Below are 14,781 nucleotides of genomic sequence, written 5' to 3' on the forward strand. Positions count from 1 at the left end.
GTGGGGCGGGCAGGAGGGGTGGGTGTGGGTGTGCCCCGTGATCGCTGACCACCCTGACGCCCCAGGCCCTGCTGGAAGAGATTGAACGCCACGCTGAAAAGGTAGAGGAGTGCCAGAGGTTCGCGAAGCAGTACATCAACGCCATCAAGGTGAGGCTTTGTGGCCTCGGGCCCCGGCGGACACGTGCAGTGGGGGGCGACCTCTGAGGGCCCCCCAGCCAAGGCCATGCTGGGCAAAGCCTGCAGGCAGTTTCAGGGGCGGGGTGGGGCGGGCAGAGCTGGCAGCCATTGGTGTGTCTCTGCAGGACTACGAGCTTCAGCTGGTCACGTACAAGGCACAGCTGGAGCCGGTGGCCTCGCCGGCCAAGAAGCCCAAGGTCCAGTCGGGGTCCGAGAGTGTCATCCAGGAGGTGAGGCTGAGGGGCGGTGGGGCTGGTGGGTAGGCGGAGCCAAAGCCACGCAGGGCCTGGTGGGCTCTGGGCAGGGGCAGGGCTGACTGTGGGCGTCCCTCTGCCCCCAGTACGTGGACCTGCGGACTCGCTACAGTGAGTTGAGCACGCTCACCAGCCAGTACATCAGGTTCATCAGTGAGACCCTGCGGCGCATGGAGGAGGAGGAGGTAGGGCTGCCAGGGTGGGGAGGCCGTCCCGCCGTCACCCCCAGATGTGGCCCCTGGGACGCGTCCGAGCGCACCTGGCACAGCACGGCCCAACCCCCACGGCCTGGCACTGCACGGCTCTCCCCGTGATGGCTGGCGTGTGCCCCGGGCCGCCCCTGGCTCTGTGTGTCCCTTCTCGGGGTTCTGCATTGGCCTTTTCACTTGGCCGCCTGCTCTGCAAGGACTCGGGCTTGTTTGGTCGTGGGGGCCGGGAGGGGTGTCACAGCGAGGCAGGGCACCGGCCCGTCTGTCTCCTACTACCCCCCGAGGTGAGCCCTCTGTCTGGTCTACCTGCATTCTCTTCCCTGAGCTGAACTGCAGACTGTCGGGTCTACACGATGCCCATGCTGGCCAGCTGCCCTGCCGGGTTGGGGGGGGCCAGAGCAGGCCACGGGCATCAGCAGTGCTCAGGCAGGGCTGTGCGGTAGTCATGGTTCCTGGACCCTGCAAACCTCTTGCTTTGCTCTCTCTCTCTCTCCCTCCGTTTGTCTGTCTCCATCGCCTGTCTGCGGGAAGAGGGGAGGACGCTTGGGTCTCCTTCCCCAGGCTGGTGAGCACTGTGGGGCCAGGCTGCGCTCACTGCCCCGAGTGCCCCGGGGGGGTGCACGTGATTCCCCTCAGCCAGGTCATGACCTGTGTCCTCCCCCAACCCCTGCACCGCGCTCAGCTGTGGTGGCACTGAATCGTGTCCCAGGAGCAGCCGCGGTGTGCTCACCGCCGTCTCTGGTTCTCTCCCTCTCTCTGCCACGGCCACAGAGGCTGGCCGAGCAGCAGCGAGCGGAGGAGCGGGAGCGGCTGGCTGAGGTGGAGGCTGCGCTGGAGAAGCAGCGGCAGCTGGCTGAGGCCCACGCCCAGGCGAAGGCGCAGGCAGAGCGCGAGGCCCAGGAGCTGCAGCGGCGCATGCAGGAGGAGGTGGCACGCCGGGAGGAGGTGGCAGTGGATGCGCAGCAGCAGAAGCGCAGCATCCAGGAGGAGCTGCAGCAGCTGCGGCAGAGCTCAGAGGCGGAGATCCAGGCGAAGGCCCGGCAGGTGGAGGCAGCCGAGCGCAGCCGGCTGCGCATCGAGGAGGAGATCCGAGTGGTGCGCCTGCAGCTGGAGACCACGGAGCGCCAGCGCGGCGGGGCGGAGGGCGAGCTGCAGGCACTGCGGGCGCGGGCAGAGGAGGCTGAGGCACAGAAGCGGCAGGCCCAGGAGGAAGCAGAGCGCCTGCGGCGGCAGGTGCAAGACGAAACCCAGCGCAAGCGGCAGGCTGAGGCTGAGCTGGGCCTGCGTGTGAAGGCCGAGGCCGAGGCGGCAAGGGAGAAGCAGCGGGCCCTGCAGGCGCTAGAGGAGTTACGTCTGCAGGCCGAGGAGGCGGAGCGGCGCCTGCGGCAGGCGGAGGCAGAGCGGGCACGCCAGGTGCAGGTGGCACTGGAGACAGCACAGCGCAGTGCCCAGGCCGAGCTGCAGAGCAAGCACGCCTCATTTGCTGAGAAGACAGCGCAGCTGGAGCGCACCCTCAAGGAGGAGCACGTGACCGTGGTGCAGCTGCGTGAAGAGGCCACGCGCCGGGAGCAGCAGCAGGCGGAGGCCGAGCGTGCCCGCGAAGAGGCCGAGCGTGAGTTGGAACGCTGGCAGCTGAAGGCCAATGAGGCGCTGAGGCTGCGGCTGCAGGCAGAGGAGGTGGCACAGCAGAAGAGCCTGGCGCAGGCCGAGGCGGAGAAGCAGAAGGAGGCGGCAGAGCGGGAGGCGCGGCGGCGCGGCAAGGCAGAGGAGCAGGCAGTGCGGCAGCGCGAGCTGGCGGAGCAGGAGCTGGAGAGGCAGCGGCAGCTGGCGGAGGGCACTGCGCAGCAGCGCCTGGCCGCCGAGCAGGAGCTGATCCGGCTGCGCGCCGAGACAGAGCAGGGTGAGCAGCAGCGGCAGCTGCTGGAGGAGGAGCTGGCTCGGCTACAGAGCGAGGCGGCCGCGGCCACGCAGAAGCGCCAGGAGCTGGAGGCCGAGCTGGCCAAGGTGCGGGCTGAGATGGAGGTGCTGCTGGCCAGCAAGGCGCGGGCCGAGGAGGAATCGCGCTCCAGCAGCGAGAAGTCCAAGCAGAGGCTGGAAGCCGAGGCCGGGCGCTTCCGCGAGCTGGCAGAGGAGGCTGCCCGCCTGCGCGCGCTGGCGGAGGAGGCCAAGCGGCAGCGGCAGCTGGCGGAGGAGGATGCGGCGCGGCAGCGGGCAGAGGCTGAGCGGGTGCTGTCCGAGAAGCTGGCTGCCATCAGCGAGGCCACGCGGCTCAAGACGGAGGCGGAGATCGCACTTAAGGAGAAAGAAGCCGAGAACGAGCGCCTGCGGCGGCTGGCGGAAGACGAAGCCTTCCAGCGGCGGAGGCTGGAGGAGCAGGCAGCCCAGCACAAGGCCGACATCGAGGAGCGGCTGGCACAGCTGCGTAAGGCATCTGAGAGCGAGCTGGAGCGGCAGAAGGGGCTGGTGGAGGACACTCTGCGGCAGCGGCGGCAGGTGGAGGAGGAGATCCTGGCCCTTAAGGCAAGCTTCGAGAAGGCAGCCGCCGGCAAGGCGGAGCTGGAATTGGAGCTGGGGCGCATCCGCGGCAACGCAGAGGACACGCTGCGCAGCAAGGAGCAGGCGGAGCAGGAGGCGGCGCGGCAGCGGCAGCTGGCCGCAGAGGAGGAGCGGCGGCGCCGGGAGGCCGAGGAGCGCGTGCAGAAGAGTCTGGCAGCTGAGGAGGAGGCTGCGCGGCAGCGGAAGGCTGCGCTGGAGGAGGTGGAGCGGCTCAAGGCCAAGGTGGAGGAGGCGCGGCGCCTGCGCGAACGTGCGGAGCAGGAGTCTGCGCGGCAGCTGCAGCTGGCGCAGGAGGCTGCCCAGAAGCGGCTGCAGGCGGAGGAGAAGGCGCATGCCTTTGCAGTGCATCAGAAGGAGCAGGAGCTGCAGCAGACTCTCCAGCAAGAGCAGAGCATGCTGGAGAGGCTCCGCGGTGAGGCCGAGGCTGCCCGGCGTGCGGCGGAGGAGGCAGAGGAGGCGCGGGAGCGGGCCGAGGGCGAGGCGGCACAGTCCCGACAGCGCGTGGAGGAGGCGGAGCGGCTGAAGCAGGCGGCGGAGGAGCAGGCGCAGGCCCAGGCGCAGGCGCAGGCCGCCGCAGAGAAGCTGCGCAAGGAAGCTGAACAAGAGGCGGCGCGGCGGGCGCAGGCAGAGCAGGCGGCCCTGCGGCAGAAGCAGGCGGCCGATGCGGAGATGGAGAAGCACAAGAAATTCGCGGAGCAGACACTGCGGCAGAAGGCCCAGGTGGAGCAGGAGCTGACAGCACTGCGGTTGAAGCTGGAGGAGACGGACCACCAGAAAAGCATCCTGGACCAGGAGCTGCAGCGGCTGAAGGCGGAGGTGACCGAGGCCGCCCGCCAGCGCAGCCAGGTAGAGGAGGAGCTGTTCTCCGTGCGCGTCCAGATGGAGGAGCTCGGCAAGCTCAAGGCGCGCATCGAGGCGGAGAACCGCGCCCTTATTCTGCGCGACAAGGACAACACGCAGCGCCTCCTGCAGGAGGAGGCCGAGAAGATGAAGCAGGTGGCGGAGGAGGCCGCGCGGCTGAGCGTGGCGGCTCAGGAGGCGGCACGGCTGCGTCAGCTGGCGGAGGAGGACCTGGCTCAGCAGCGGGCCCTGGCGGAGAAGATGCTCAAGGAGAAGATGCAGGCAGTACAGGAGGCCACGCGGCTCAAGGCCGAGGCGGAGCTGCTGCAGCAGCAGAAGGAGCTGGCCCAGGAGCAGGCCCGCCGGCTGCAGGAGGACAAGGAGCAGATGGCCCAGCAGCTGGCACAGGAGACGCAAGGCTTCCAGCGGACCCTGGAGACTGAGCGGCAGCGGCAGCTGGAAATGAGTGCGGAGGCCGAGCGGCTCAGGCTGCGTGTGGCCGAGATGAGCCGGGCCCAGGCTCGCGCGGAGGAGGACGCCCAGCGCTTCCGGAAGCAGGCGGAGGAGATCAGCGCAAAGCTGCACCGCACAGAGCTCGCCACGCAGGAGAAGGTGACGCTGGTGCAGACGCTGGAGACCCAGCGGCAGCAGAGCGACCGGGATGCCGATCGCCTGAGGGAGGCCATTGCAGAGCTCGAGCGTGAGAAGGACAAGCTCAAGAAGGAGGCTGAGCTGTTGCAGCTCAAGTCTGAGGAGGTATCTTGCGGCGGAGGGCAGGGACCTGGGGTGGGGTCTGCTCTGGGAAGGGTGCGCCTGGCCGGGTGTCCCTGACCGCCCCCTATCCCCTTGACAGATGCAGACGGTGCAGCAGGAGCAACTGCTGCAGGAGACGCAGGCCTTGCAGCAGAGCTTTCTCTCCGAGAAGGACAGCCTGCTGCAGCGGGAACGCTTCATTGAGGAGGAGAAGGCCAAGCTGGAGAGGCTCTTCCAGGATGAGGTGGCCAAGGCACAGAAGTTGCGGGAGGAGCAGCAGCGACAGCAGCAGCAGATGCAGCAGGAGAAGCAGCAGCTGCTGGCCAGCATGGAGGAGGCGCGGCGGCGGCAGCGTGAGGCTGAGGAGGGTGTGCGGCGCAAGCAGGAGGAGCTGCAGCTCCTGGAGCAGCAGCGGCAGCAGCAGGAGCAGCTGTTGGCGGAGGAAAACCGCCGGCTGCGTGAGCGGCTGGAGCACCTGGAGGAGGAGCATCGGGCCGCACTGGCCCACTCCGAGGAGATCACCGCTGCTCAGGCAGCGGCCACCAGAGCCCTCCCCAACGGCCAGGATGCGACCGACGGCCCAGCTGCAGAGCCAGAGCATGCCTTTGAGGGCCTGCGGCAGAAGGTGCCGGCCCAGCAGCTGCAAGAGGCAGGCATCCTGAGCACAGAGGAGGTGCAGCGGCTGGCGCAGGGCCACACCACGGTGGCCGAGCTCACGCAGCGGGAGGACGTGCGCCGCTACCTGCAGGGCCACAGCAGCATCGCGGGGCTGCTACTGAAGCCTGCCAATGAGAAGCTGACCATCTACGCCGCCCTGAGGAGGCAGCTGCTGAGCTCGGGCACGGCTCTCATCCTGCTTGAGGCCCAGGCAGCCTCAGGCTTCCTCCTGGACCCAGTGCGGAACAGGCGGCTGACCGTCAACGAAGCTGTGAAGGAGGGCGTCGTGGGCCCTGAGCTGCACCACAAGCTGCTGTCAGCCGAGCGCGCGGTCACCGGCTACAAGGACCCGTACACCGGGCAGCAGATCTCCCTCTTCCAGGCCATGAAGAAGGACCTCATCGTGCGCGAGCACGGCATCCGCCTGCTGGAGGCCCAGATCGCCACGGGCGGCATCATCGACCCCGTGCACAGCCACCGCGTGCCCGTGGACGTGGCCTACCAGCGCGGCTACTTCGACGAGGAGATGAACCGCATGCTGGAGGACCCCAGCGAAGACACCAAGGGCTTCTTCGACCCCAACACGCATGAGAACCTCACTTACCTGCAGCTGCTGGAGCGCTGCGTGGAGGACCCTGAGACAGGCCTGCGGCTGCTGCCACTCACAGATCAGGCTGCCAAGGGTGGTGAGCTGGTCTACACTGACTCGGAGGCCCGGGATGTGTTTGAGAAGGCCACTGTGTCGGCGCCATTTGGCAAGTTCCAGGGCAAAACGGTGACCATCTGGGAGCTCATCAACTCCGAGTACTTCACGGCCGAGCAGCGGCGGGACCTCCTGCGGCAGTTCCGCACAGGCAAGGTCACCGTGGAGAAGATCATCAAGATCGTCATCACCGTCATCGAGGAGCACGAGCAGAAGGGCCAGCTCTGCTTCCAGGGCCTGCGCGCCCTGGTCCCTGCTGCCGAGCTGCTTGAGAGCGGCGTCATCGACTGGGACCTCTTCCGCCAGCTGCAGCTGGGCGAGCGCTCCGTGCAGGAGGTGGCTGAGGTGGAAGCCGTGCGGCGGGCCCTGCGGGGCTCAGGTGTCATTGCAGGCGTGTGGCTGGAGGAGGCGAGGCAGAAACTAAGCATTTATGAGGCTCTGAAGAAAGAGCTGCTGCAGCCAGAGGCAGCCGTCGCCCTGCTCGAGGCCCAGGCTGGCACCGGGCATGTCATCGACCCTGCCACCAGCACACGGCTGACTGTGGACGAGGCGGTGCGCGCTGGCCTGGTGGGCCCTGAGCTGCACGAGAAGCTGCTGTCAGCCGAGAAGGCTGTGACCGGCTACAAGGACCCCTACTCGGGGCAGAGCGTGTCCCTGTTCCAGGCCCTGAAGAAGGGCCTCATTCCCAGGGAGCAGGGCCTGCGTCTACTGGACGCCCAGCTGTCCACGGGGGGCATCGTGGACCCCAGCAAGAGCCACCGTCTGCCCCTGGATGTTGCCTGTGCCCGCGGCTACCTGGATAAGGAAACCAGCACCGCCCTCTCAGCGCCCAGAGATGACACCAAGACCTACTACAACCCCCGTACATGGGAGCCGGCCACCTACAGCCAGCTCCAGCAACAGTGCCGCCCCGACCCGCTGACAGGCCTGAGTCTGCTGCCGCTCTCGGAGGAGGCAGCCCGGGCCCGGCAGCAGGAGCTCTACTCTGAGGTCCAGGCCCGCGAGGCCTTCCAGAAGGCCACTGTCGAGGTCCCTGTGGGCAGCTTCCAGGGCCGGGCAGTGACCATCTGGGAGCTCATCAACTCCGAGTACTTCACAGCTGAGCAGAGACAGGAGCTGCTGCGGCAGTTCCGCACGGGCAAGGTCACCGTGGAGAAGATCATCAAGATCATCATCACCATAGTGGAGGAGGTGGAGACCACGCGGCGTGAGAGGCTCTCCTTCAGCGGTCTCCGTGCCCCAGTGCCGGCCAGCGAGCTCCTGGCCTCCGGCATCCTCAGCAGCTCCCAGTTTGAGCAGCTCAAGGACGGCAAGACATCAGTCAAGGACTTGGCAGAGCTGGACTCAGTGCGGACCCTCCTCCAAGGCAGCGGTTGCCTGGCTGGCATCTACCTGGAGGAGTCCAAGGAGAAGGTGACCATCTACGAGGCCATGCGACGGGGCCTGCTCAGGCCCAGCACTGCCATTCTCCTGCTTGAGGCACAGGCGGCCACGGGCTTCCTAGTGGACCCTGTGAGAAACCAGCGCCTGTATGTCCACGAGGCTGTGAAGGCCGGTGTCGTGGGCCCTGAGCTGCATGAGAAGCTGCTGTCAGCTGAGAAGGCTGTGACTGGGTACAAGGACCCCTACTCGGGCAGCACCATCTCCCTCTTCCAGGCCATGAAGAAGGGCCTGGTCGTCAGAGAGCACGGCATCCGCCTGCTGGAGGCCCAGATCGCCACGGGTGGCGTCATCGACCCCGTGCACAGCCACCGCGTGCCCGTGGACGTGGCCTACCAGCGCGGCTACTTTGACGAGGAGATGAACCGCGTGCTGGAGGACCCCAGCGACGACACCAAGGGCTTCTTCGACCCCAACACGCACGAGAACCTCACGTACGTGCAGCTGCTGCGGCGCTGCGTGGAGGACCCCGAGACAGGCCTGCGGCTGCTGCCACTGAAAGGGCCGGAGAAGGCGGAGGTGGTGGAGACCACACAGGTGTACACCGAGGAGGAGACGCGGAGGGCCTTCGAGGAGACGCAGATCGACATCCCTGGGGGCGGTAGCCATGGGGGCTCCACCATGTCCCTGTGGGAGGTGATGCAGTCCGACCTGATCCCCGAGGAGCAGCGGGCCCAGCTGATGGCCGACTTCCAGGCTGGCCGGGTGACCAAGGAGCGCATGATCATCATCATCATTGAGATCATCGAGAAGACCGAGATCGTGCGCCAGCAGAACCTGGCGTCCTACGACTACGTGCGCCGCCGCCTCACGGCCGAGGACCTGCACGAGGCCCGGGTCATCTCTCGCGAGTCCTACAGCCTGCTCCGGGAGGGCACCAGGAGCCTCCGCGAGGTGCTGGAGGCCGAGTCTGCCTGGCGCTACCTCTACGGCACGGGCTGTGTAGCCGGCATCTACCTGCCCGGCTCCAGGCAGACCCTCACCATCTACCAGGCCCTCAAGAAGGGGCTGCTGAGCGCCGAGGTGGCCCGCCTGCTGCTGGAGGCACAGGCAGCCACGGGCTTCCTGCTGGACCCGGTGAAGGGCGACCGGCTGACCGTAGATGAAGCTGTACGGAAGGGCCTGGTGGGCCCCGAGCTGCATGACCGGCTGCTGTCGGCCGAGCGGGCCGTGACCGGCTACCGCGACCCCTACACGGAGCAGACCATCTCGCTTTTCCAGGCCATGAAAAAGGACCTGATCCCCGCCGAGGAGGCCCTGCGGCTGCTGGATGCTCAGCTGGCCACGGGTGGCATCGTGGACCCACGCCTGGGCTTCCACCTCCCGCTGGAGGTGGCCTACCAGCGTGGCTACCTCAACAAGGACATACACGACCAGCTGTCAGAGCCCAGTGAGGTGCGCAGCTACATAGACCCCTCCACGGATGAGCGCCTCAGCTACACGCAGCTGCTGCGGCGCTGCCGCCGCGATGAAGCCAGCGGCCTGTTCCTCCTGCCGCTCTCGGACGCCCGCAAGCTGACCTTCCGTGGCCTGCGCAAGCAGATCACGGTGGAGGAGCTGGTGCGCTCGCACGTCATGGATGAGGCCACGGCGCAGCGGCTGCAGGAGGGGCTGACCTCCATCGAGGAGGTCTCCAAGAATCTGCAGAAGTTCCTCGAGGGCACCAGCAGCATTGCTGGCGTCCTCGTCGATGCCACCAAGGAGCGGCTGTCGGTGTACCAGGCCATGAAGAAGGGCATCATCCGGCCTGGCACGGCCTTCGAGCTCCTGGAGGCGCAGGCGGCCACCGGCTACGTCATCGACCCCATCAAGGGGCTCAAGCTGACCGTGGAGGAGGCCGTGCGCATGGGCATCGTGGGCCCCGAGTTCAAGGACAAGCTGTTGTCGGCCGAGCGCGCCGTCACCGGCTACAAGGACCCCTACTCCGGGAAGCTCATCTCCCTCTTCCAGGCCATGAAGAAGGGCCTCATCCTCAAGGACCACGGCATCCGCCTGCTGGAGGCCCAGATCGCCACAGGCGGCATCATCGACCCCGAGGAGAGCCACCGCCTACCCGTGGACGTGGCTTACCAGCGCGGCCTCTTCGACGAAGAGATGAACGAGATCCTCACCGACCCCTCAGATGACACCAAGGGCTTCTTCGACCCCAACACAGAGGAGAACCTCACTTACCTGCAGCTGATGGAGCGCTGTGTCACCGACCCCCAGACAGGGCTGCGGCTCCTGCCCCTGAAGGAGAAGAAGAGGGAGCGGAAGACATCCTCCAAGTCCTCAGTGCGTAAGCGGCGCGTGGTCATTGTGGACCCTGAGACGGGCAAGGAGATGTCCGTGTACGAGGCCTACCGCAAGGGCCTCATCGACCACCAGACCTACCTGGAGCTGTCGGAGCAGGAGTGTGAGTGGGAGGAGATCACCATCTCATCCTCGGACGGCGTGGTCAAATCCATGATCATCGACCGCCGCTCAGGCCGCCAGTATGACATTGATGAGGCCATTTCCAAGAGCCTCATCGACCGCTCGGCGCTGGACCAGTACCGCGCCGGCACGCTGTCCATCACCGAGTTCGCCGACATGCTCTCAGGCAATGCCGGCGGCTTCCGCTCGCGCTCGTCCTCCGTGGGGTCGTCGTCCTCCTACCCCATCAGCCCGGCCGTCTCCAGGACCCAGCTGGCCTCCTGGTCCGACCCCACGGAGGAGACAGGCCCTGTGGCCGGCATCCTGGACACCGAGACCCTGGAGAAGGTGTCCATCACGGAGGCCATGCACCGCAACCTGGTGGACAACATCACCGGCCAGCGGCTGCTGGAGGCGCAGGCCTGCACCGGGGGCATCATCGACCCCAACACTGGCGAGCGCTTCCCCGTCACCGACGCCGTCAACAAGGGCCTGGTGGACAAGATCATGGTGGACCGCATCAACCTGGCCCAGAAGGCCTTCTGCGGCTTCGAGGACCCGCGCACCAAGACCAAGATGTCGGCCGCCCAGGCCCTGAAGAAGGGCTGGCTCTACTACGAGGCGGGGCAGCGCTTCCTGGAGGTGCAGTACCTGACGGGCGGCCTGATTGAGCCCGACACGCCGGGCCGCGTGCCCCTGGACGAGGCCCTGCAGCGCGGCACGGTGGACGCCCGCACCGCCCAGAAGCTGCGTGATGTCAGCGCGTACTCCAAGTACCTCACCTGCCCCAAGACCAAGCTCAAGATCTCCTATAAGGACGCGCTGGACCGCAGCATGGTGGAGGAGGGCACGGGGCTGCGGCTGCTGGAGGCCTCCGCCCAGTCCAGCAAGGGCTACTACAGCCCCTACAGCGTCAGCGGCTCCGGCTCTACCACCGGCTCGCGCTCCGGCTCACGCACCGGCTCCCGGGCTGGCTCCCGTCGCGGCAGCTTTGATGCCACGGGCTCAGGCTTCTCCATGACCTTCTCCTCCTCGTCCTACTCCTCCTCAGGCTATGGCCGCCGCTACGCCTCGGGGCCCACGTCCTCCCTGGGGGGCCCTGAGTCCGCGGCAGCCTGACCCCTCCTGCTCCCTGCCTCCCGCTCTGCATGTGGCCTCCCGCCCAGGCGCTGGGGTCTCTTTAACATTGAAAGGTGTCTTCCTCCCAAGCGGTGCCTAAAGTTTAACCAAAAAGACTAGACTAACATATTAATATATACCTGCTGTCCAGACAGCCTGTTCCCGGGGACGGGGCCAGTCCAGCCCCACTGACCACTCCACCCCCCGGGTCTCCCTGCTCCTCTTTACCTGCCACTCACCACAGCCAGGTGCCTTGGAGGGTCCAGAGGTGGGCCCCCAACTCAGCCCTCCCATCTCCCCAAGGGGTTCCGTCTGGGCGAGCCTCCCCCAGCCCTGTAGACCAGCCCCACCCAACCCCCAGCCCGACCTGCCTGGGCAGCGGACGCAGCCCCTAGCAGCAGGGCCGTTGGGACCAGCGCCTCTATGTCTCCAGGACTGACCCACTCGCTCTGCGCGGGCGGCAGCGAGTCCTGGTCACCCTCCCCTCCTTGGCTGCTCAGGAAGCCCCTTCCCCATGGGAGGGTGAGGTCCCCGAGCAGACCCAGCCGGCCCAGGCCAGGCCCCCCAGACCCCAGGCCTCTGGCTTCAGCCTTCCAGCCTCAGCTCCCTAGTAAGTGCCTTCTGTGTCCCCCTTTGTACCCCAGGCCCCAAGGACCCAGACCTGGGGTGGGAGACAGATCCTCCTGGTGAAAGGCTCGCCACTGCCCAGCTCTCAGGCGTGCCAGCCAGGTACAGCGGGTCCCCCGTAGGTTTCTGCCCGCTGTGGGCCCAGCGCCCCCCAAGGCCTGTGGGGCACCCCTCCCCCGGGTGCTGACTGCCTGCCTCTCCCAGGGAGCCTCAGCCCCTGAGTGGGCCCGGGACGCGGCCGAGGTGGTCCGTGCCAACCAGGCCGCCCTGCCGGTGCCACCCGCTCCTGCTCCATCACCCCGGGCCCTGGCGGCTCCACCCCCACCTCCACCCTCTGACTGAGCTTTGCATGTTCCACTAACCCAGGGAGGTGGCGGGTGGAAGCGCTCGGCTTCGGCTGCCTCCGAGGGCAGAACACTAACCTGACCATGGCGGGCCTGCTGCGCTCGCCCCAATAAAAGCAATTCCAACCACCCTGTGGTCCTGTGTCCCTTCTTGTCCAGAGCTCAGTTGTGTGTCGGGTAAGGGTGCTGCAGCCCCAGGCTCTGAGCTTGGCCTGGGTGAAGATGCTGGCTGGAGGCCACACACTCAGAGAGTGTCCCAGGCTGAGGGACCCAGAGCACAGAGGAGGTGGAGGCCCGGCCAGCTGGGGTCTGCCTGCGCAGCACCCAGGGTGGGTCTGTGACGGGCACTTACATCTGAGGTGAGGTCCTTCAGTCGGTCACTGCCCCCTGGGTACATGGTCCGGTTTGGTCTAGGGTAGCCGTCCAGAGCAGAGAAGGCAATGGCAACCCACTCCCGTACTCTTGCCTGGAGAATCCCAGGGACGGGGGAGCCTGGTGGGCTGCCGTCTGTGGGATTGCACAGAGTTGGACATGACTGAAGCGACTTAGCAGCAGCAGCAGCCATCCAGAGAAGGGGGCAGTCGTGAGCACAGGTGGTGGTCGGTGGGCAGAGCGTCAGCATCTCTACCACGGCCTCCCTTCCATGCCCCTGTTCATCACATTCAGTTGATTCCAACTTCTCCAGGATTCATTCTGGGAGAACTTTAAAGAGGAGGGTGAATGGGTCAGCCACAGCCCCGCTGAGGTCCTTCCTGCCTGAGCTGTCTCCCTACTCTGCCTGGGGAGGGCCAGTCCCTCATCCCCAGCGGTGAGTCCTGGTCCCACACCCTTGGGCTCTCCTCTCTCGCCCACTTGCAGTTAAAACTGCAAGTTGAGCCTGCCCAGGGCATCAGCCCTTCTTCTGTGTGTTGGTCAGGGGTCTCCCAGCCAGGATGGTGCCCACTGGGCCGGCTGGCCTTCCATGACAAACAGCTGCTGTGCTGGGTGGCCACTGAGGCCGTGAGTTGAGGGAGCCCCCACCCTGCCCCGGACAGCCATGTCTTCCCTCGCTGACCAGGACCACGAGGGTCTCACTGACAGGTTGCAGGGACAAGCAGCAAGCGCCCCAGTGGGTCCTGGGCCTGTGGGGGGTGGGCCATCTCAGCCTCCCCTCGTGGGGTCCTTGGCTCAAGGTCCCGCCCACATGCCATCCCACGGGGGTCAGCCGTGCCAGGCCAGCAGCTTCCAGAGGGCCTGGCATCGTGTGGCCCTGGATCCGTGCAGCCCCCCTTGACAGAGTGGCTCTGAGGTTCAAGGGGATGTTTCAAGGGACCTGGGGGTGACCAAGAGGCAGGGCAGTGACCTGAAGTGGCCATCTGCCTCTTGTTGCTAGCTGGTCTCTGGTTGCTGTTGCCTCCGGGGTCTTGCTGGGAGACTGCTGTGCACAGTGAGAGGGGCTGGGCCCGGCTGGGAGGGGCACCTCACCAGCCTGCGTGGGGCCAACTCAGTGGGAGCCCACAGCCAAGCCGCATGGTCAGGTGGCCCAGTGGCTGCTCTGCACGGTGCTCCTGGCAGACATTGGCGTGATCTCACCCCTGTGTCCACCCACACCTTGTCCACTCCTGCTCCCCTCAGGACCTGACCCGCCAGACAGTCCGTGCCGCCTAGGAGCCACTCTCCTCTCCTCTCGGGGGGCAGGGGGAATGGGGTGGGGGGAGCACACAGTGCAGGGCCAAGGCTCTGGCCCGGGCTTTCCTTCACTGCTGTCAGCCCAACACACCACACCCGCCATGGTGGGCCAGGCCAGGCTTCCTCCTCCTCCAGTCTAGTTGCAGGGGCCCCCTGCAAGACTGTCGTCTAGCGGTAGTGGGGGGCACGGGGGTATGGGCCACCTGCCCGTGTCGCCCCCTGGCTCTGCGTGAGCCTGAGCTGGTGTCCACCCCGCTCACCCCAGGCCCTCAGCCAGCCACCGGCTTTGTGTCGGTGTGTCTGTAGGGGGCCGTCAGCTGTGCAGACCTACCGGCCTCGGGAGCGTCCTAGGACCAGCCCTGGGGAGATCACACGTGCTCCATCCTCGCTTCCAAGCCAAGGCTCCCCTGGGCCTCTCCAGCAACCCCGAGTCACAGCCTTGCTGCCCGTGTTCTTTTAAGGGTGGCACAGGGCAGGACTTAACCCTAACCCGCGCCCACCATATCTGTGCACTCCCCAACCCTGCACGCAGCCTGAGCGCCATCCACCCCAGGTGCCAGGACTGCCAGCGTCCACCCCCCACAGGAGATGAGTGGGTGGGCGTTGCAGCCCCAGGCTCTGCTGCGGAGGGTGCTTCCTGAGACCACATCTGACACCAGCTATCTCAGGTCAGTTCTGAGACACAGAGCCCGAGACGGCGATCCAGGTGCTCCTGGTAGGGTGGGGGGCTCCCAGGGAGGGTGTGAGGAAAGAATCCGGGAGAGCCACTGGGTGAAGGTGCGGTCTCTGCAAAGCCTCCGGCGGCCTCATCCTCGGGTCCCAGGCCTCAGAAAGCTGTTTCTCCAGCAACAGGTAGTCTGGACTGATCTCCCCTGCCTCCCAGCCATGGGCTGTGGGCTGCCCTGGGGTGGGCACCTTGAGTGGGACAGCTCTCGCTGAACAGGCGGGTGCGAGTCCTTGGCAGCTGGGGATGGGCATGCCCACCCCCAAACAGGCCCTGAGTGGATCCCCGGCTGCACCTGCTCCAACAGATCCAGA

The 14,781-nt window shown here is 66.7% G+C and overlaps 1 protein-coding gene across 15 annotated transcripts in view; it reads left to right on the forward strand.

Annotated features, from left to right (window-relative positions):
- Positions 1 to 12,204, forward strand: part of PLEC (plectin) — a 56,530-nt gene extending 44,326 nt beyond the window's left edge. For 14 of the 15 annotated variants that reach the window (XM_055545556.1, XM_055545557.1, XM_055545565.1 and 11 more), the window contains 5 exons: positions 66 to 149; positions 305 to 409; positions 520 to 618; positions 1,414 to 4,794; positions 4,892 to 12,204. In XM_055545556.1, the coding sequence (XP_055401531.1) occupies positions 66 to 149; positions 305 to 409; positions 520 to 618; positions 1,414 to 4,794; positions 4,892 to 11,104 (9,882 nt within the window). In that variant the 3' untranslated portion in view covers positions 11,105 to 12,204. The remainder of the gene's footprint in view (positions 1 to 65; positions 150 to 304; positions 410 to 519; positions 619 to 1,413; positions 4,795 to 4,891) is intronic. The other variant, XM_055545569.1, reaches the window with a different exon arrangement.
- The last annotated feature ends 2,577 nt before the right edge of the window (positions 12,205 to 14,781 follow it).

This window comes from Bubalus kerabau, chromosome 14, assembly GCF_029407905.1.
Source record: "Bubalus kerabau isolate K-KA32 ecotype Philippines breed swamp buffalo chromosome 14, PCC_UOA_SB_1v2, whole genome shotgun sequence".
NCBI lineage: Eukaryota > Metazoa > Chordata > Mammalia > Artiodactyla > Bovidae > Bubalus > Bubalus kerabau.